Source organism: Salmo trutta, chromosome 19 (assembly GCF_901001165.1).
Source record: "Salmo trutta chromosome 19, fSalTru1.1, whole genome shotgun sequence".
In the NCBI taxonomy this organism is placed as follows: domain Eukaryota; kingdom Metazoa; phylum Chordata; class Actinopteri; order Salmoniformes; family Salmonidae; genus Salmo; species Salmo trutta.
The window spans coordinates 47,498,042-47,519,510 of NC_042975.1; the positions used below are offsets into that span (position 1 = coordinate 47,498,042).

General features: G+C 42.8%; 1 protein-coding gene across 11 annotated transcripts in view; it reads left to right on the forward strand.

Moving 5' to 3' along the window:
• The window catches only part of LOC115154828 (neurexin-2), a 321,345-nt gene that overhangs the window by 143,989 nt on the left and 155,887 nt on the right, over window positions 1-21,469 (forward strand). For all 11 annotated transcript variants that reach the window (XM_029701465.1, XM_029701466.1, XM_029701468.1 and 8 more), the window contains 5 exons: window positions 7,942-8,061; window positions 8,168-8,549; window positions 9,451-9,641; window positions 16,856-17,029; window positions 17,144-17,263. In XM_029701465.1, the coding sequence (XP_029557325.1) occupies window positions 7,942-8,061; window positions 8,168-8,549; window positions 9,451-9,641; window positions 16,856-17,029; window positions 17,144-17,263 (987 nt within the window). The remainder of the gene's footprint in view (window positions 1-7,941; window positions 8,062-8,167; window positions 8,550-9,450; window positions 9,642-16,855; window positions 17,030-17,143; window positions 17,264-21,469) is intronic.

Consider the following 21,469-nt stretch of genomic DNA (forward strand, 5'->3'; position numbering starts at 1 on the left):
TAAGGGACTGTAAGGTAAGTATCAAATACTGTATACGCCTGTATATCATTTGGTAAACCATTCTTTAGTCCAAGCAACAAATGTCAGAATCACAAAATGATCCCTTGTTCGTTACAACAGCCAAGATACCACCTGTTTATTAGTTCACAGTGCTCCTCAGAGAACCAACAATGGCAGGAGCGCCCTGCTACTTCTATCAGTAATGTGCTCAAACTACCACCAGATGGCAATATACCATTGGGTTTTGCAACATTTCCCCATGAGTTTGAACAATGCATGTCCTGGTGACCTATGGGAACTGTTGTCTATACAATTGATTTTTTTTTTTAAATACACGTATTAGGATTCAAGGAAAGATGCATTTAAAATGCATGTAACTGCTTCATTGTGTATGTTGGTTAGTACAGGTATAAACCTAACGGGTAAGAGGATAATGTACAGATAATGTAAATAATCTGCTTTCTTTAGATCATGTGACGCAGGCGAGACCTTGACAACAGGTTGTGTACAAAGCCGTGTTGTGTTTTCCATTGTGAACCTTAAATGGTAACCTTAAGTATGTTGCTGCAGAGTTGTCCTATGAATTTAGATGGATTGAAGTTTAATGGCAGTAAAAAAAAATCTTAATTGACTTTTAAATAGACACAATTAGCCAGTGGTTAAACTAAATGATAGTCAATTAGAGCCCTCGACCATCTGGGAGAGCCTCTGTTTAGGCCATAGCTTGTCATGCATTTTTAACAGGCCTCTGATTTTGGCCTCTTAGAAGCACCATTTTAACACATGTTGGAAAAATGTTAAGGGGTAAGCATTGAGAGGAACGGGCACAATTGACAAAACAGGATAAATAAAAATTGAATGGTTGAATGTTGCCCAAGGTAAAAGTTGAGACTATGTGCTGTATACAGTATGAGTAAGTCATAAATACAGAGGGGGAAAAAGTATTTGATCCCCTGCTGATTTTGTACATTTGCCCACTTACAAAGAAATTATCAGTCTATAATTTTAATAGAGGGTTTATTTGAACAGTGAGACAGAATAACAACAAAAAAATCCAGAAAAACGCATGTCAAAAATGTTATAAAATGATTTGCATTTTAATGAGGGAAATAAGTATTTGACCCCTCTGAAAAACATGACTTAGTACTTAGCAATCACAGAGGTCAGACGTTTCTTGTAGTTGGCCACCAGGTTTGCACACATCTCAGGAGGGATTTTGTCCCACTCCTCTTTGCAGATCTTCTCCAAGTCATTAAGGTTTCGAGGCTGACGTTTGGCAACTCGAACGTTCAGCTCCCTCCACAGGTTTTCTATGGGACTAAGGTCTGGAGACTGGCTAGGCCACTCCAGGACCTTAATGTGCTTCTTCTTGAGCCACTCCTTTGTTGCCTTGGCCGTGTGTTTTGAGTCATTGTCATGCTGGAATACCCATCCACGACCCATTTTCAATGCCCTGGCTGAGGGAAGGAGGTTCTCACCCAAGATTTGACGGTACATGGCCCGGTCCATCGTCCCTTTGATGCGGTGAAGTTGTCCTGTCCCCTTAGCAGAAAAACACCCCCAAAGCATAATGTTTTCACCTCCATGTTCGACGGTGGAGATGGTGTTCTTGGGGTCATAGGCAGCATTCCTCCTCCTCCAAACATGGCGAGTTGAGTTGATGTCAAAGAGCTCCATTTTGGTCTCATCTGACCACAACACTTTCACCAGTTGTCCTCTGAGTCATTCAGATGTTCATTGGCAAACTTCAGACGGGCATGTATATGTTTTCTTGAGCAGGGGGACCTTGCGGGCGCTGCAGGATTTCAGTCCTTCACGGCGTAGTGTGTTACCAATTGTTTTCTTGGTGACTATGGTCCCAGCTGCTTTGAGATCATTGACAAGATGATGTCAATGTAGTTCTGGGCTGATTCCTCACCATTCTCATGATCATTGCAACTCCACGAGATGAGATCTTGCATGGAGCCCCAGGCTGAGGGATATTGACAGTTCTTTTGTGTTTCTTCCATTTGCGAATAATCGCACCAAATGTTATCACCTTCTCACCAAGCTGCTTGGCGATGGTCTTGTAGCCCATTCCAGCCTTATGCAGGTCTACAATCTTGTCCCTGACATCCTTGGAGAGCTCTTTGGTCTTGGCCATGGTGGAGAGTTTGGAATCGGATTGATTGATTGCTTCTGTGGACAGGTGTCTTTTAAACAGGTAACAAACTGAGATTAGGAGCACTCCCTTTAAGAGTGTGCTCCTAATCTCAGCTCGTTACCTGTATAAAAGACACCTGGGAGCCAGAAATCTTTCTGATTGAGAGGGGGTCAAATACTTATTTCCCTCATTAAAATGCGTTTTTCTGGATATTTCTGTTGTTATTCTGTCTCTCACTGTTCAAATAAACCTACCATTAAAATTATAGACGGATCCTTTCTTTGTCAGTGGGCAAACGTACAAAATCAGCAGGGGATCAAATACTTTTTTCCCCCACTGTAAGAAATGCATGCCGGTAACTGCCGAGGTCTTGATGGCTCCAAGCCTTTTCCCACATTGCTGTTTTATCAGGCCAATTGGCTCATCCACTGTGGATGAGGAGCTGTCCATGGGCCTGATTGGCTCACCAGGATACACTGTCTTGTGCGGGCCACACACACAGCTTCTGCAACCTACAACATACCAGCAACACATCTACAGTGTATTCAGACCCTTTTTTTAACCACATTTTGTTACGTTACAGCCTGATTCGAAAATTGATTAAATTAAAACATGTTCCTCGTAAAATAAAGAATCACCCAATAGGTTTTCATTTTTACACGTAATAGACCTACTAATGTTGGACTGCGTATTTTCAGAGGTATACTTATTCAAATCACATTCGTCAAATACTCTGGATAAAATTGGCCAAGGAAAGGGCTACTTTAAAGCTACTGACGCCGTAGTCTTTCTCCCCCATCGTCTAAACAAAGCCTGACAAGCCCAGTGAGGCTCAATTAAAGCCCACGTCAAACGATCTGTAATCAGAACACAGAATGTAAACCCACAGGATACTACACCTGTAACTTCAGTATATCAAGACTCAATCATTACAACACCGCAGAAGGACATTCAATTTGCCGTAGTGTGAAGAATAGCTGTGTGCAGCTAAACTGCAGAATTCAATCTGGTGTACATTTTGCATTTGTGACAATGGGGTATTTGTGTGGAAGGTTGATTTACTTGTGCATCTCTGTTTAAAGAGGTAGCATGTCTTGGTCTAGAGCTAGTATTGCTGGTATTGCTTGGTCAATTGAAGTTAAACGCTGTCTTTCTCGTTACCTAGTTAATCATTGCTGTCTCAACTGTTAATTGCTCATCACTTGTGCTGTGGTTGGTGTTGACAGTCTGACTCATCAGTGCCTGTATTGTTTCACCTCTCCTAGGCAATCAGCAGTTAGTGCCGGGAGGCGTGTCCTTCACCTCTGCTAGGCAATCAGCAATTAGTGTTAGTACATCAGTCTCCCCTATTTTTTCAGCAGCAGCTGTAAGCGGCGGTCTTGTCGCCAAAATGAAGACGGTTGCTGAAACAAAGACAGGGCTGCTGAGTTGTTCTTAGAAGTTAGAGGAAGGCTCCACACCACTCTCTCACTTGAGTGTCTTACCTAGTTATTTTCAGATTATCAGATTTTTCTCTCTTGTAGTTTTGTCAACTCTGATTTCTCTATACCTGTTCGCTCCTCTCCTTGTCGGCTTTACAGATGCTCCCCACCCCTTCTAATGTAGTGTACCCCGTGCGTACAATCCGTGTTGAATTTGTGGTCTCCTGCAGCGTTTCGAGCTGCCAATCTGCGGTCAAGAAGGCTTATGTTGCCCTTTATTCCCTCCTACACTTTTGGCCCTGACAGAGTCATGGATCACCCCCAGAGAACGCTGCTATTCCAGCTGCTCTCGTCATCTGTGTTTTCTCATAGTCAAAGAGCATCTGGTCGTCACTGTGGTGGCAGACAATCTCTAGAGACCTTCTTACTTCCCTCATCAATGCATCCCTCACCACTGACTGTGCCCCCACTGACTTTCAGAAGACCAGAGTCGCACCCCTCCTCAAGAAACCAACACTCAACCCCCTCTGACGTCAACTAGAGAGCAGTATCCGTTTTTGTCCCCAAAACACTGCAGCTGTCTGTGACCTACTCTCTCAGAACGATCTTCTTGGAAACTAACCAGTCAGGCTTCAAGATAGCTCACTCGACTGTGGCCACTCTCCTCTGTCTAACGGAGGCTCTGCCAAAGCTGACACTGTTCTCATCCTCCTAGATCTATCCGCTGCCTTCAACACCATGATCAATCAGGTCCTCTACTCCACCCTCTCAGGGCCGGGCGTCTCAGGCTCTGCACACTCCTGGTTTGCATCCTACCTGGCAGGTCACTTGGCTCCGTCACATCCTCACATGGTCTCTTCCATCATTGCTGTGTGGATGACACTCAACTGCTTTTCTCTTTCGCCCTCCCTGACACCCAGGTGGCGACATGCATCTCTGCGTGCCTGGCAGACGTCTCCGCCCACTGCTACAGGGGGTCAGTTCCCGCTCAGCCCAGTCAATGCTCTTCTACGTCCTGCCACCCCGTAACGGGGACCCCCCCCCCCCCGTAACGCCAGGACAACGTAGTCCCTGCCCATCTTCTGAAAATGTCTGAAACCGTAACTTTTCAAATAGTTCAGTGCATTGTGAAAATATTCAGACCCCTTCACTTTTTCCACATTTTGTTACAGGCTTATTCTAAAGTGGATTAAAACATAATCCTCATCAATCTACACACAATACCCCGTAATGACAAATTGACATTTTTGCTAATTTATTCCAAATAAAAAACAGATACCTTATTTAAATAAGTATTCAGACCCTTTACCATGAGACTCAAATTTGAGCTCAAGTGCATCCTGTTTCCATTGATCATCCTTGAGATGTTTCTACAACTTGATTGGAGTCCACCTGTAGTAAATTCAATTGATTGGACATGATTTGGAAAGGCACACACCTGTCTATATAAGGTCCCACAGTTGACAGTGCATGTCAGAGCAAAAACCAAGCCATGAAGTCGAAGGAATTGCCCATAGAGCTCCGAGACAGGATTGTGTCGAGGCACAGATCTGGGGGAGAGTACCAAAACATTTCTGCAACATTGAAGGTCCCCAAGAACACCGTGGCCACCATCATTTTTAAATGGAAGAAGTTTGGGACCACCAAGACTCCCTAGAGCTCGCTGCCCAGCCAAACTGAACAATCAGGGGAGAAGGGCCTTGGTCAGGGAGGTGACCGAGAACCTGATGGTCACTCTGACAGAGCTCCAGAATTTGTCTGTGGCGATGGGAGAAACTTCCAGAAGGACAACCATCTCTGCAGCACTCCACCAATCAGGCCTTTATGGTAGAGTGGCCAGACGGAAGCCACTCCTCAGTAAAAGGCACATGACAGCCCTCTTGGAGTTTGTCAAAAGGCACCTAAAGGACTCTCAGACCATGATAAACAAGATTCTTTGGTCTGATGAAACCAAGATTGAACTCTTTGGCCTGAGTGGTTCTGGGACAAGTCTCTGAATGTCCTTGAGTGGCCTAGCCAGAGCCCGGACTTGAACCCGATCGAACGTCTATATTGGCGAACTTATTAAACTGTGTAACTTAACATGAAACTAGGCTGTATATTTAAAGGTTTGGATTTAGTAAAACATCAGTAATCAATACATGACTTGCAAGGGGAACATTTATAGAAAAACGTGTATGACACTATTTAGACAGAGAAATGTGCATTTAGGACTAGGCCCTACAAAATCTTGAGTTCGGGGTTTAGTCCCAAAAGAGCACTGTGGATATGCACTGATATGCTTTCTTGCACACCAGAATTCTTACTTTTCAGCCCACTACTATAGATAGCCCTTACGTAACAAGCTTGCCAACTTCTCTAACTTGTACGTGCTTGTTCCTGGTGGAGCTGCTCTCTCTGCTGAAGCACAGTGGTATGTGTTTGGGCTGAAGCTCCGTAATTAGACAGCAGGGAGCCCACCTCTGAGACCAGATCAACACTGCTCAAACACAGTTCACTTAAGATGAAGTCCCATCTCCTCCGCTCTGCAAATATTTCTCTGTACCTCCCTCCACCTGCTCAGTAGACTGTTGTGTTGATTTAGTGGGTAAACATTGGGTTTGGTAGGACATAAACCCACAGTCAATAAAAAAAGGAACCGGACTGGGGATCCATACTAAGGTCTGTAGGTTATTTTGGGATAATAGACTGTTATAATCGGTCTGAAAACAGACTTGACAGTATGATGTTTTACTATTGTTACCAGGTTTCACGTTTGGGAAAGCACTGCTCTGCCTCAGGCCTAGCCATTTCTAACTGTGGTTGTCATTCTTAGCCACTCTAGTCAAACATGGCAATAGTAATAACAGAACTTGATGTTATACAATGAAGATTTACTGTTAGATATGGGTCCTGTGCAAACACATACTATCAGATAAGCGTGTAGTTGGTCTATAATGTTACCCCTTGCTGAGACACTTGCTCTGCTGTTAAGCTCAACAAGCCAGTGGCCTCTTTCTCCCAGAGGAAGAAACAGCGGAGTATTTGGAAACCAATTTATGTCATCAGCTGCAGCGTCCCAGTAGCAGCCAGTGTCCTCTCCGTGTCTCCTGGGACTTTCATACACCCTGAGCTCAATTAGATCAACAAACCCCCTGAGGCCCGGCAGGCTTAGGCATGACCAATTAGCTTCGCCAGCCATGTCAGAACTTCTTTGAACTGCGCTGTCGGACCGCCTGTTGCATAGCCACTGATCGGGGGTGACGGTGCTGCAGTGGCAAAGCTTCCGCATTGTGACCTATTTTCAAACCTTGAGAGCTGGAAAAAAAGAGCGGAGGATTTAGCAGAAATCCTTGAGCTATAAAACTGTATCCACTGGCCAAGCCTCCGGATACTAATCAAGTTGTTAGCTGGTTGTCTTAAGGGGTTTATATACGATTTCACAATCTGATTTGAGTCATCATACGACCCAAAATAGAAGTACATATTAATTCAACGTTAAACAATGCACAGCACGGTATTTGTTAGTCACTCTCACCTCTAACCAATAGCTTGTATTTACACCCATTGACAGAACTCTTGCAGCAGGTATCAGTGGAGGCTGCTGAGGAGAGGACGGCTCCTAATAATGGCAGGAATGTGGTCAATGGAGTGGGATCAACCTCTTGGGAACCAGGTCTTTGATGTGTTTGATACTATTCCATTTAATCCATTCCAGACATTACTATGAGCCGTCCTCCCCTAGGCAGCCTCCACTGGCAGGCAGTATCGGGAAGTACACATGGAGTGTACCAAACATTAGGAACACCTTCCTAATATTAAGTTTTCCTCAGAACAGCCTCAATTCGTCGGGGCATGGACTCTACAAGGTGTCCAAGGTTTTCCACAGGGATGCTGGCCCATGTTGACTCCAATGGTTCCCACAGTTGTGTGAAGTTGGCGGGGTGTCCTTTGGGTGATGGACAATTCTTGATTCACACGGGAAACTGTTGAGTGTGACAAACCCAGCAGCGTTGCAGTTCTTGACGCAAACCGATGCGCCTGGCACCTACTACCATAATCCGTTCAAAGATACTTAAATATTTTGTCTTGCCCATTCACCCTCTGAATGGCACACATACCCAATCCATGTCAGAGTGGTCAGAATTGTCTGAAAGCTTAAGAATCCTCCTTTAACCTGTCTCTTCCTCTTCGTCAACACTGATTGAAGTGGATTTAACTGTTGACCAATAAGCGATCATAGCTTTCATCTGGATTCAACTGGTCAGTCTATGTCATGGAAAGCGCAGGTGATCTTAATGTTTTGTGTATTTTATCCATTTTAAATAGGGATCCGTTGGAAAAGGATATGCTGTATGAATGTGCTCTGGTGTTGACTTTGTCCTTTCTTCTTCACAGGTAAAGGCCCAGAGATGCTGTTAGCGGGACAGAAGCTGAACGACAATGAGTGGCACTCAGTGAAGGTGGTGCGTCGTGGGAAGAACCTGCACCTCTCTGTGGACAACGTGACTGTGGAAGGTAAGACGGCATGGCAGCGCGGAGTCAAACCATGAGATGAAGGGAAACTGTGATCCCCATGATACACTGCATCTCTGCCCATCAACATGTATTTATTTCACCCCAGGCCATATGACCGGTGCCCACACTCGCCTGGAGTTCCACAACATTGAGACGGGCATCATGACCGAGCGCCGTTTTATCTCCGTGGTGCCATCTAACTTCATAGGGCACCTGCAGGCCCTCTCGTTCAATGGCGTCCCCTACCTGGACCAGTGTAAGAACGGAGACATCTCCTACTGCGAGCTCAACGCCCGCTTCGGCATGCGCCGCATCGTGGCTGACCCTGTGACGTTCCACAGTCGAGCTAGCTGCCTGGCCTTCTCCACCCTGCAGGCCTACGCCTCCATGCACCTCTTCTTCCAGTTCAAGACCACCAGCCTCGACGGCCTGCTGCTCTTCAACTCTGGAGACGGCAGTGACTTCATCGTTGTGGAGCTGGTCAAAGGGTGAGTGACGTGGTGGGGGTCAGGAAGGGATGAAGCTCCACCTAGCTATTCAATGGGCTTAGGTAATTGGTTGGAGGTTGTTTTTAGACCAGAAGAAGCCATTATTTGTAAATGTTGTATAATTTGTCTACATGCAGACCTCACTTGCGAAATGAGGATTTGGTGTCAATATAATTCACGTGTTCAACCTATTTTGCTACCTATTTTTCCAGGTACCGTAACCATGCAGTGAGTGTGGGATGAATTAGTAATATCACAGCTGCCTAGTGCCTACCACCGTTCCTCTTTTCTCTAGCTTAACAAGTCCTTTTGTGTTACATGGAAACATTTGACTCTGTCAGCTGGAGGAATATAAAGGGAATGGTTTCAGAATGTTTTGTTCACTGAGAAGGATTTTGTTCAAAGAGAAGGATAGAGTGAGTAAGAGTGAGAGAGCGAACAATAATGCTCACAGATGTTTAACCGCAGTCCAGCTTTGCCCAGAAATACTGTCACTCAATGAGGAATTAGTCAGCAGGCGTTGTCCGTAACCGTGGAGACTGCCAAGAGTGTGCAAAGCTGTCATCAAGGCAAAGGGTGGCTACTTTATAGAATCTCAAATCTAAAATATATTTTGATTTGTTTAACTCTTTTTTGTTTACTATATGATTCCGTATGTGTCATTTCATAGTTTTGATGTCGTCACTATTATTCTACAATGTAGAAAATAGTACATATAAAGAAAACCCTTGAATGAGTAGGTTTGTCCAAGCGTTTGACTGGTACTGTATGTATATATATATGATTTTATCAGGGAGTCATACTGAGACCAAGATCTCTTTTACAGATGAGCCCTGAATTACATAAATGACATAGGTCATTCTGTAATTGACCTACTTCATGGTGTAATGCTGTGTTGTAGGTACATTCATTACGTGTTTGACCTGGGCAACGGGCCGTCGCTCATGAAGGGCAACTCTGAGAAGCCTCTCAACGACAACCAGTGGCACGACGTGGTGGTCTCCCGGGACAACAACAATATGCACATCCTCAAAATCGACTCCCGCACCGTCACCCAGCACTCCAACGGAGCCCGCAATCTGGATCTCAAAGGTATGGTATACACTACACCTCCTCAAAACTGGCTCCAGCAGCTGTACTTTTATGCAGGGCGTATAGCAGAGCTATTCAACTATATTCTTACGGGGGCCAGATTTGAAAAAAGGTTATTTACAGGGCGGCCAGAAATTTCTATATGGGATTACTCTTCCTAAAACCGGTATAAAAAAAACACAATTGTAGTCTTATAAAACACTTTTATTAAAAATACATGTTGCTAAAAGTTCATTTGAAGTGCTTTAAGATTAGCCTAATTCAGTGCATCGAATTGTTTAAATAATGGAACACATTTGTACTTATAACAGTTGATCTGCATCACTTAAATGACTTTCTACTTTCCTGTCCGTATTGCATACATAGCTTTATCTTTTGTTTTAATTTACACATATCTCAGTTGACCAGCATCATATTTTGTTCTATTTCTTTATCATTTTGTGATTTTCTCTGTCTTCTTTTGATGTTTTTCTTTTACACATAGAAACCTTTTATGCATATCTCAGTTGACTAACTTTTTACGGAGTCTCTCTCCCCCAGCATCAGTAGAGAACTGCACCACTTCTGTGGGGAATTAAACTCATCAAATCTCAAAGCAAAGTTAGCTTTCATCTAAAAACTCACGCGTTATCTGTACTGATGATGACTGAATATAGTTCTACAATGTAGGGAAATTGAGCGTTTTGTTTGGGCTTAAATCAAAGGACGAAAATAACACATTTATTTCGAAAATAAGTCCATTTTTAAATCGTGTAAATAACTGTTTCATCCCTCCCCTGTAGTCCCAAATGAAGTCCATTCAATTGATTGAAGATGTCACTAAGAACCAAACATCTGACAAACGCTTCATCAAACGTTTTCCGCTAGATATGTATTGGCTTTCTTGTGGCGGCAATCGCGGAGAAAAGCAACGATCTCCTCCCTAATCTCACATTGGCTGCCCTCTTGAGAGCACTGTTACCCTTGCTTAGCCACCAAACATCATTATGTAAAAAGTAGATTGTGGTGCTCAGCAGACTACGAAACAAGCAATGTTACAGGCTAGATGTTGACTGAATCAAGTTTGATAGTCATAACTGAGTCTGTGGGGTTATTTTAACTCGCCGGCGAGTTCAGCGCAAAGTACGCCCTGCTGCAGTGGTTCCCAAACTGTGGAGGGCGCGATGGGTCGGCCAATTTTTTTTTTAGGAACTCAGTCCAGCTTTCAACTTGCTCTTGAATGTTGTAATAGTAGAATGTACAAGGTGCCATTTTGAAATTTGTAGGGTGCATCATCAGTTTTCCTCTTGTCATGTCAGTCATTGCATATCTTAGAGATGTCACGCCCTGACCTTAGAGAGACTTTTTATTTCCTCTAGTTTGGTTAGGTCAGGGTGTGATGTGAGATGGGCAATCTAGTTTGTGTATTTCTTTGTTTTGGCTGAGTATGGTTTCCAATCAGAGGCAGCTGTCTATCGTTGTCTCTGATTGGGAATCATACTTAGGCAGCCCTTTTTCCCACCTTCAGTTGTGGGATCTTGTTTTTGTACAGCTCTGTGTAAGCCTTCAGAACGTAACGTTCGTTTTTCCTTTTCGTTATTTTGTTTAGTGTTCTGAGTTAAATAAAAGTAAACATGAGCACTTACCACGCTGCACCTTGGTCTCCTCCTTACGACGATCGTTACAAGAGAACTATTTATAACTTGTCAGAAATGTCCAGATCAACTAGCACGTCAGCTAGCTTTTATTGCTACGTTTTTTTGCCCATAGATTTTGTTGTGATGTTTGAGTCACTCAAATATCGCGTGAATAGACATTAGACGTGGCAAAATGTATAGAATTGCACGAAAATGCACTTTAAAACTGCAGAATGCTTTCTGCACCCCGTAACAAAATGTGTAGAATTGCAGGAAATATGCTTTAAACATGCAACGTTTTCTCTCCGCCAACAAGAGGGGTGTGAACATTTTGTCATGAACAGTGCTTGTGCCTATAGAAATAGACGTGGCGCGGGATGTTCCCCAATGCTGGAAGGGGGGGACCTGAGTGAAAAAGTTTGGGAAATTCTGCTCTGGTATATCAGGCAGTGTAGTGATCTCATCTGTGTTGAAAGAGCCAATAAGCGGGCAGACAGACCCTCTACCCCCTGTTAGCAGCTCTGAATCGCTGTAACTGGTATAAACGTAACCTTTATTTAACTTGTCAGTTACTAACTAAGTCAGTTAACAACAAATTCTTATTTACTTTCATGGCCTACTGGGGGAGCTGGAAAACAGATTCTCCCATTGGAGAATATTGAATGAGGGCGCTTTTTGGCACCAAACTTCAGATTTTAGCAGGAATTTTAAATTGATGTTGTTGTAGCCTTGAGCCACCTCTGAGCCAGACTGTTAAGTAGTTGTTATTCATTAAAGGTTTTTTCACCCCCATCATTTATCTACCTGCACCAGGCAGCCTGCATGACCTTCATGTTGCCAATCAAGTGCACACCATCCTATTTACCCAATTATCAAGCCATCCTGGGGTATGGGCCCATGAAATTGCACCATTTTCTGTGATCCAGATCACTGGCCTTGCTTGGTACTTGAGGCAGGAACAGTAGTGTGTGAGCTCTTATGGTCTGTACATAGGGAACCATTAGGCGACCTTAATGCCAGGCAGTGCCCTTCTTATGGGTATTTACAGATGTTGCCGACCAGTAAGCATACCTGTTAGTGCTTTCTTTCACAGCAACAACACTGCAGATTTGGGTGAGCTCACTGGTCACGATAACAACACCCACCCGTAGCACACGCTCCAGCAGGTATATCTCACTGGTCATCCCCAAGCCAACACCTCCTTTGGCCGCCTTTCCTTCCAGTTCTCTGCTGCCAATGACTGGAATTAATTGCAAAAATCGCTGAAGCTGGAGACATATTTCCCTCACTAACTTTAAACGTCGGCTATCCGAGCAGCTAACCGATCGCTGCAGCTGTACATAGCCCATCTGTAAATAACCCATCCAATCTACCTACCTCATCCCCATATTGTTTTTATTTACTTTTCTGCTCTTTTGCACACCAGTATTTCTACTTGCACATCTTCAACTCCAGTGTTCATTTGCTAAATTGTAATTACCTGCTACTATGGCCTATCTATTGCCTTAACTCCTCACGCCATTTGCACACACTGTATATAGACTTAATTTTTTTTCTATTGTGTTATTGACTGTACGTTTGTTTATTCCATGTGTAACTCTGTGTTGTTGTTTGTGTCGCACTGCTTTGCTTTATCTTGGCCAGGTCACAGTTGTAAATGAGAACTTGTTCTCAACTGGCCTTCCTGGTTAAATAAAGGTGAAATAAAAATAAAAAGATCAGTATTTGAAGGTTGAACGTTTGAAGGTCAGGGAAAGCTACAGTATGTCAAGGAGAAAGGGACATACCTGTTTCTAACGCAACATAACTTCTCTGCTACCTGTATGTTCAACAAAGGGCATTTAAAAACATAGCCATGAAACAGTATTATTGTGAGAGTGCCCGAGGCTCTACGGGTATTCCAGTCAATGTATCGAAAGAGCAGCTTCCCCAGTAATGGCTCAAGCAATTATACGTGTTATATTTGGCACACCTGTTAGGATCTGAAGTGTGGAAGGAGTGCCGCAGTCAGGAAACGCTTTTGGTTGCTACACTTAGTTACTCAGGAGTATTCTCTGTAGAAATAAACTCATGGTATGAACACAAAAGTATGTTTGTTTTGAAAGGGAAGACATGGTCAATGGAACAGTCTGTGCCTCAGAGGGGATTTTGTTTTACTTTCCTGCTTGACTTGAAGTAGTGTTAGGTTTCTGGCACCCAAACAAATTGATGCTGTCTACTCATGCCCTTGAGAATTTCATTCCAAAAAGTTTGATAAATTGACATTTGTTGTTACCATGCACAGTACTGCTGAGCGATTAACGAAAATTTCGGATAATTTGTTTTTTTTAAACAACTAATTGACCGACATTGGTTCAATTATTTGAATTGCATTACGTTTGTTTTTTTTGTTCTGTGAGCTCGATGTCCAGTTTCTGTAGAGATAAATCAGATCAAGCCTGAACTGTGAGATGTAGTAGGGAGTTGTAGTTTCCAACAGGCCAATATTCTACATAGTTTGGCACAGAAAACATGGTAATAAACTACAATGACGCTTAACCCCTGTCCGGTCTGTGTACAACCTCTCCCGATGTCTTCAGAGACATTTTCAACCTCTCCTTGTCTGAGTCTGTAATATTAACATGTTTTAAGAAGACCACCATAGTTCCTGTGCACAAGAACACTAAGGTAACCTGCCTAAATGACCACCGACCCGTAGCACTCACGTCTGTAGCCATGAAGTGCTTTGAAAGGCTGGTCATGGCTCACATCAACACCATTATCCCAGATCCTCAACACGGGGGCCCCTCAGGGGTGCGTACGGCCCAGTACATCACTGGGGCCAAGCTTCCTGCCATCCAGGACCTCTATACCAGGTGGTGTCAGAGGAAGGCCCTAAAATTTGTCAAAGACTCTATCCACCCTAGTCATAGACTGTTCTCTCTGCTACTGCACGGCAAGCGGTACCGGAGCGCCAAGTCTATGTCCAAGAGGCTCCTACATAGCTTCTACCCCCATAAGACTCCTGAACAGCTAATCAAATGACAACCCAGACTATTTGCATTGCCAGCAGTTGCTTCAGGAGTTTGAAATGACATGATCTAAGTGATTGATAGTTGGTATTTAGCAGTCGTAAATGTATGCCATATTTACTTTGAAGAACTACTAAAATAGTGATTTTGTCAGACAGCATAGGCAGAAGCTCTCTAAAGATGAGAAGATGACTTGGAATGATATAATAAAACCATCAAATAAAACAAATATTGTATTAAAGCAAAGTAATGTGAATAAATTATGGTTAATAAGTGATGAGCATTAATGGACAGTCACTACCACCATGGGACTTTATTAATTGTTTTATTCTGTGTTGTTACAGCATTCAACCCACATAATGCATAGTGCATTTAATGTCATAAAAAATATATATAATACATCAAAAACTGTGATTTTCGTTTTTTTTTTTCATCAAGCCGAAACTGAACCGACCTCAAAAGGCACTAATCGCTCAGAACTAACGCACAGTATTAGACAACATGTTTTGGAAAAATCCTAAGGGCAACAACTGTGTACCAATTGTGTTCATTTCCGTTGTAGACTCAAACTAATATTATTCATCAATCTTGTTATTGTACACGTTCACCATTCATTTATTTTGCTCAATCTTCATAGTATATTGTTTGCTTATCGCCTTCTTTTATATTTTATTTCATCTCATAGTAGGTTTTTCTCTCATTTTGTTCCTCAGAACATCAAAGATTAATTTTAAGTTTCTCCTTATCCCAAGGGTACGCCGGCTGAACTTCTTGTGTAATCAGTATAAGCCGTATAAACCAGAATATGAAATCATACTTTTACTGTGCTGTGTATATTAAAGAGCAACTGAAGGCAAAAAACAACTTATCAGGTTGAAAACGGCTTATGTGGAATTGATATTAGTCAAACAATTATTTCAGTTACAAAATTGACAAAAAAAAGTGTAGGGAGGATAATTCTGTATATTCCAAAACTGAGTTTTGTGAGATTTGTGTAACTGAGGTCATCATGACTTCCATAATGGCTGGGTTTGGATTACAATCATGCCTAATTGCCCACTAACACGAGATGGTAACACCCAGGGAGAATTGTCAAGAATGGAGAATCGGCTGCGGTGATTGCGCTCTATCCAATTGTAGCAGCACCTACAGTGAGACAGACCTGCCCATTACGCAGCACCTCAGACTCGTTTACATAAGACAACACGTCACCAATGTTATGTTGAAAGAACACATTTTATGTGCACTTTATGGAGTGGCCACTCTCTCTTATGTTTGATATTAGTGATCACTCGAGTCTGCCACTGTTTTGGGCAAAATGAGAATTGAGACTTAGTTGCATCCCATCTCAATTTTCAAAATGTAGAAACCCATTTGCAAGCATTTTGTCTCCTGCCGTGACATGTTTTGTAACACGATTCGCTATAAAACACTGCCTGGTAATGGATAGTTAGAATGTTGTAAAAAAAAAAAAAAAACAGCACCGAAGCACACGCATCGCCAATCACCAGTGAATTGATAAGCTGATTTAGCTAACGTGGCCTGGCTACTCAATGTGCCTACTACCTACTACAGCTTGTGCTTTCTTTACAATAGTTTGATGAAGTTGTAGACAGGTTCTCAGAAATCGGTCTTGGGTGCAGCCAGTAGCAATTGGGGTTAAGTGTCTTGCTCAAGGGCACAGCAACAGTTTTTTTCATCTTGTTGCTCTGAGATTCAAACCAGTGACCTTACGGTTACTAGCCCAACGCTCTAACCTCGAGGCTACCTGTCACCCATACATAATACACCCACATCGAACCACACCCCCAAGACCCAAATCTCGGGTTTTTTAATGAGCAGCAGAAAGGAAAGAAAATGCAGAATCGGTGTGTTCAGGGTACCGTTTAAAGCTAGAATCCTTAATTGCTACATACATTATTTTTTTTACTTAGAAATTAATGATATTGACTCTTCATTTTGAAGTCCCAGCAGGTTTTAAATGATTGTGAGCCAGTTTGGTAATATCCTTGAGTTAACAGCCATGTAACATTTCAAATTCTTCTGCCGAGAAATACACAGATTGTCCCAGCTCCTTCTGCTGATAAACAGCACAGAGGAATTCTCAGACATCTACCTAAGATGTTCCCCAACACTGCAATTCAACAGCCAAACGATGAATGATTACTGTGGCTGGGAGGGTTCCTATGCAAGTAAACAGTCTCTTGAAAGGGGCATAAATCTGATGAAGACAAGACAGATCATCATTGGTTTCGATGATTTAGAGTCCACCTGCATCTGACGCACCGTGTCACCAAATGGCTTCTCGGAGGTTGTAAATCGTGAGGAGATCTGTCTGATTTGAATGTTAACTAGCAAGTTATTGGAGGCCTATGATTGCAAAACATTTATCAAATGCAAAACTTAGGCTATCAGATCTGTTCATAGCTGCTTTAACATTGAGTGGTGCTAGTTGATAACTTCCCACTCAACGCTATTGTATCTTAGCAATGACTACCTGGAGGTGTTTCTGCTTTGACTACTGAGAATAATCGTTATCTTCCAGGAGAACATGCTCTGGTTGATTGATGCTGTGTGTGTCTTCCAGGGGAGCTGTATGTTGGTGGTGTGGGGAGGAGCATGTACAGCAGCCTGCCCAAGCTGGTTGCGTCCCGGGACGGGTACCAGGGCTGCCTGGCCTCTGTGGACCTGAATGGGAGACTCCCTGACATGATAGCAGATGCCCTCCACAGGGTGGGCCAGGTGGAGCGCGGCTGTGGAGGTACGTCAGACAGGGGCACAGCCATGGGGTCATGGGGCACTCTGAGGAACAGGTCAACTGTGGATCCACCTTATGGTTCACTGCATGAGCATACTTTCCCCCCCCCCACCCCAGGCCTGAGCACAACCTGTACAGAGGACTCCTGCCATAACCAGGGGGTGTGTCTCCAGCAGTGGGAAGGCTTCTCCTGTGACTGCACCATGACCACCTACAGAGGAGCATTCTGCAGTGACCGTGAGTACTATTTCTTTCATCTCACTAGTGCAGTTCCCAACTCTTCTTAATTAGGCGTTTCCTTTGTCCTTTCCTTGTGACTTCCCCTCGACATCATTGGAAAACGTCACAGAGTACAAGGAAAGGAGACAAGGTGACGTCCCAAAGGAAAAGGTTGCAGAGAACAGCAGTTGAATTTTTTTTTTTTTACGCGACTGACGCAAAGCAAGAATGAAGTTGCATTTCTAAGGGTTTATTAATACCAAATCTATTCCAACCTCGGCAATAGCAATACTTGAAGGCACATTGGGAATTAAATATGTTCAGCAAAGTTTATGTGCATTATATTCAACTGTCGTGTCAAATGATTATTGGCACAATGCATTATGTGGCTCCAACTGCAAAAGCACCTCATCAAATGATGTGCGTGCATCCGCTGCAAAACGGAATAGGTACGGACGTATCATGCATCCTAATCTCGGCAACCCAGAAGCAGATCTTGCGTGTCTAGGCGTCACAAGAGACTGTGCATCCTTACTTTGTTTAATCAACGGATTCTATCCGTCCTTCATGGCTGCCAGTCAGAATATCCTGGCATATCAAAGGCAGTGAAGAAGGAAGAAAGGAAAAACAATTCCAGTTCTAATCCGTCTCTGGTGGTCATTATGCCTGGGTCAGACTAACAGACACCCGTTGACCTTCCTGTGAGGAGGCTTCTCTAATGCACTTCGTCAAAGCCTCTAAACGGAGGAGTTAATGTCTCTGCGTTACATTGAGTCCATCATCCATCATTAGTCATTGTTATTGACTTGTAGGATCTACATATGCACATACTAAAAGGCTGATGATTATTAGTACCTCCCTTCTAATGGATTAAAGTTTTCCCCGAACATGTCTGATTGCAAATACAAACATACCCATGCTCTGGGGTGGGGGGGTGGGGTGAGGGTCTTGGGGGGGGTTGCTTTTTTGTTTTCCTATTTTACTGGGAAATAATGTGCTGTTACCAACCCACTATCATAAATGATCGTGAAATAGACACACATTTTTTTTTAGTGTCTACCACACGATTTTGTATAAAGAGCATTTGAGTCACAGTTAAAGGCAGTAAGTTACTTAAGACAGAAACGATAGGAGGGAGGCTGGTCGGGGAGGATGGTTAGGCATATAACGCCAAGGTCTAACAGCCCACATGTTGTGTGTTTGAATCATATGATGGGCAACTTTTTTCATTTTAGCTAATAAGCAACTTTGCAACTACACTGAACAAAAATACAAAAGTAAAGTGTCGGTCTCATGTTTTTAAGAGCTGAAATAAAAGATCACCCAAAAATGTCATACGCACAAAAACCTTATTTCTCTCAAATGTTGTCCACGCATTTGTTTACGTCCCTGTTAGTGATAATTTCTCTTTTTGACAAGATAATCCATCCACCTGACAGGTGTGGCATATCAAGAAGCTGATTAAACAGCATGATCATTACACAGGTGCACCTTGTGCTGTGGACAATAAAAGGCCACTCTAAAATGGGCAGTTTTGTCACAACACAATGCCACAGGTGTCTCAAGTTTTGAGGGAGAGTCCAATTGGCATGCTGACTGCAGGAATGTCCACCAGAGCTGTTGCCACTGGGCACATGCATTATGAAGAAAATGGTTTAGTGGACACAAACAAGTTTCAAGTTTTAATATCACATGCACAAGTACAGTGAAATATTTAACTTGCAAGCACTACCCAACAGCGCAGTATTCAATATCAAAATAGTATAAGTAACAAATACTTTTTTTTTTTACACAAGAAATGAAAGGAAGCTATTTGTATTTGTATTTGTTAGGTATCCCCATTAGCTTCTGCCTTGGCTACTCTTCCTGGGGTCCAAAGGCGTTAAGGCACTTACATTACACATAAAACGAAAGATAAAACAGCACATCAAATAACATTATTATACCACTACATATCTACAGTACAAAATGCATAATACCGCCATACAAAATCTTTCAATGTACAGTACGTGTGTGTAGAGCGCGTGTGCTAGCGCTTGTGTGTGTGTGTGTGTGTGTGTGTGTGTGTGTGTGTGTCTTCACAGTCCCCGTAGTTCCGTAATATGTTTTTTATCTATTTTTTAAATCTGATTCTACTGCTTGCATGAGTTACCTGATGCGCCTCCCATAGTCTGTTCTGGACAGGGGGATTGTGAAGAGATCTCTTGTGGGGTATGCATGGGTGTCTGAGCTGTGTGCTAGTAGTTTAAACAGACAGCTTGGTGCATTCAGCTTGTCAACACTTCTTACAAAAACACGTAGCGATGAAGTCAATCTCTCCTACTATTTGAGCAATGAGAGATTGACATGCATATCATTAATGTTAGCTCCCCGTGTACATTTAAGGGCCAGCCGTGCTGCCCTGTTCTGAGCTGTTAGGTTCTAATTCTCAGAGTAAAAAACGTACACTATGAAAGCTTAACCGAGTTTAATTCTTCCCAGAGGATCAATACAGCTGCATTAGACAAAACATGTTTCCACCAACACAAGTATATATACTCCAATTTAGATGCACTCCTCCTTCTCTCAAACCCTTATATCTGTTATGGTTTGACAGGAAGACGAAGTGATGGGGTTATAAACCGTTCCTTCTCCCTTAAGGTGACCTGACCTGTCCTCAACCTCCTTGATGCCTAATCCAAAGGTCTCTCCCCTTATCAATGCCTGCCACATGTGATCGCTTCCCTGCCCAACTCACGGCTGTCATGGTGCCTGGTACCAGACTGTGTCTCTTCTCCTCCCAGAGGTTCGCTCCCATAGGATCCCTGATGGCTAACAATAACATATCCTGACATAATGTAAACGTTATACATTACCGTCTCTCCCTCAGTGACTTGAATATGTATATTTCATATTTTCAGAACCCAACAGAGTCCATTGCAATTTTCCTAAGTCTCTGTTTGTGGCACCTGACCACACGACTGAACAGTAGTCCAGGTTCAACGGAACTAGGGCCTGTAGAACTTGCCTTGTTTATAGTGTTGTTAAGAAGGCAGAGCAGCGCTTTATTATGGACAGACTTCTCCCCATCTTAGCTACTATTCTATCAATATGTTTTGACCATGACAGTTTACAATCCAGGGTTACTCTGAGCAGTTTAGTCACCTCAACATACTCAATTTCCACATTATTCATTACAATATGTAGTTAAGGTTCAGGGTTTAGTGAATGATTTTTCCCAAATACAATGCTTTTAGTTGTTCAAATATTTAGGATTAACTTATTCCTTGCCACCCATTGGCAACAAGTGTTGCTGTCATTTCAGTCGCTGTGGTAGCTGACATGTAGAGTGTTCAGTCATCTGCATACATGAACACACTGGCTTTACTCAAAGCCAGAGGCATGTCGTTAGTAAAGATTGAAAAAGGTAAGGGGCCTAGACAGCTGCCTTGGGGAATTCCTGTAAAGCCATAACACATGTTTTTTCCAGCAGCAGACTATGATCGATAATGTCAAAAGCCGCACTGAAGGCTAACAGAACAGCCCCACAATCTTTTTAGCATCAATTTCTCTCAGCCAATTATAAGTAATTTGTGTAAGTGCTGTGCTTGTTGAATGCCCTTCCCTATAAGCATGCTGAAAGTCTGTTGTCAGTTTGTTTACTGTAACATAGCATTGTATCTGGTTAAACACGTGTTTTTCTAAAAGTTTACTAAGGGTTGGTAACAGGCTGATTGGTCAGCAGCAATTTGAGCCAGTAAAGGGGTGGCTTGTCATTGGCAGTGGCTTGTCATTGTTGATTGACAACAATCCTTTTTTCACCTCTTCCACAGTCACTTAACGGAATTCAAAATTACAATGCGTGTCTTTCATAATTTGGTCAGATATACTTGGATGTGTAGTGTCAGTGTTTGTTGCTGGCATGTCATGCCTAAGTTTGCCAATCTTGCCAATTAAAAAATAATTAAAGTAGTTGGCAATATCAGTGGGTTTTGTGATGAATGAGCTATCTGATTCAAATTTTATTTATCTGGCCCCAAATTTAATTTAAGGTGTGACAAACCTTTTTACTATAATTCTTTATATAATTTATCTTTGTTTCATAGTATAGTTTCTTCTTCTTTTTATTCAGTTTGGTCACATGATTTCTCAATTTGCAGTACGTTTGCCAATCGGTTGTGCTACCAGACTTATTTGCCATACCTTTTGGCTCATCCCTCTCAATCATACCATTTTTCAATTCAT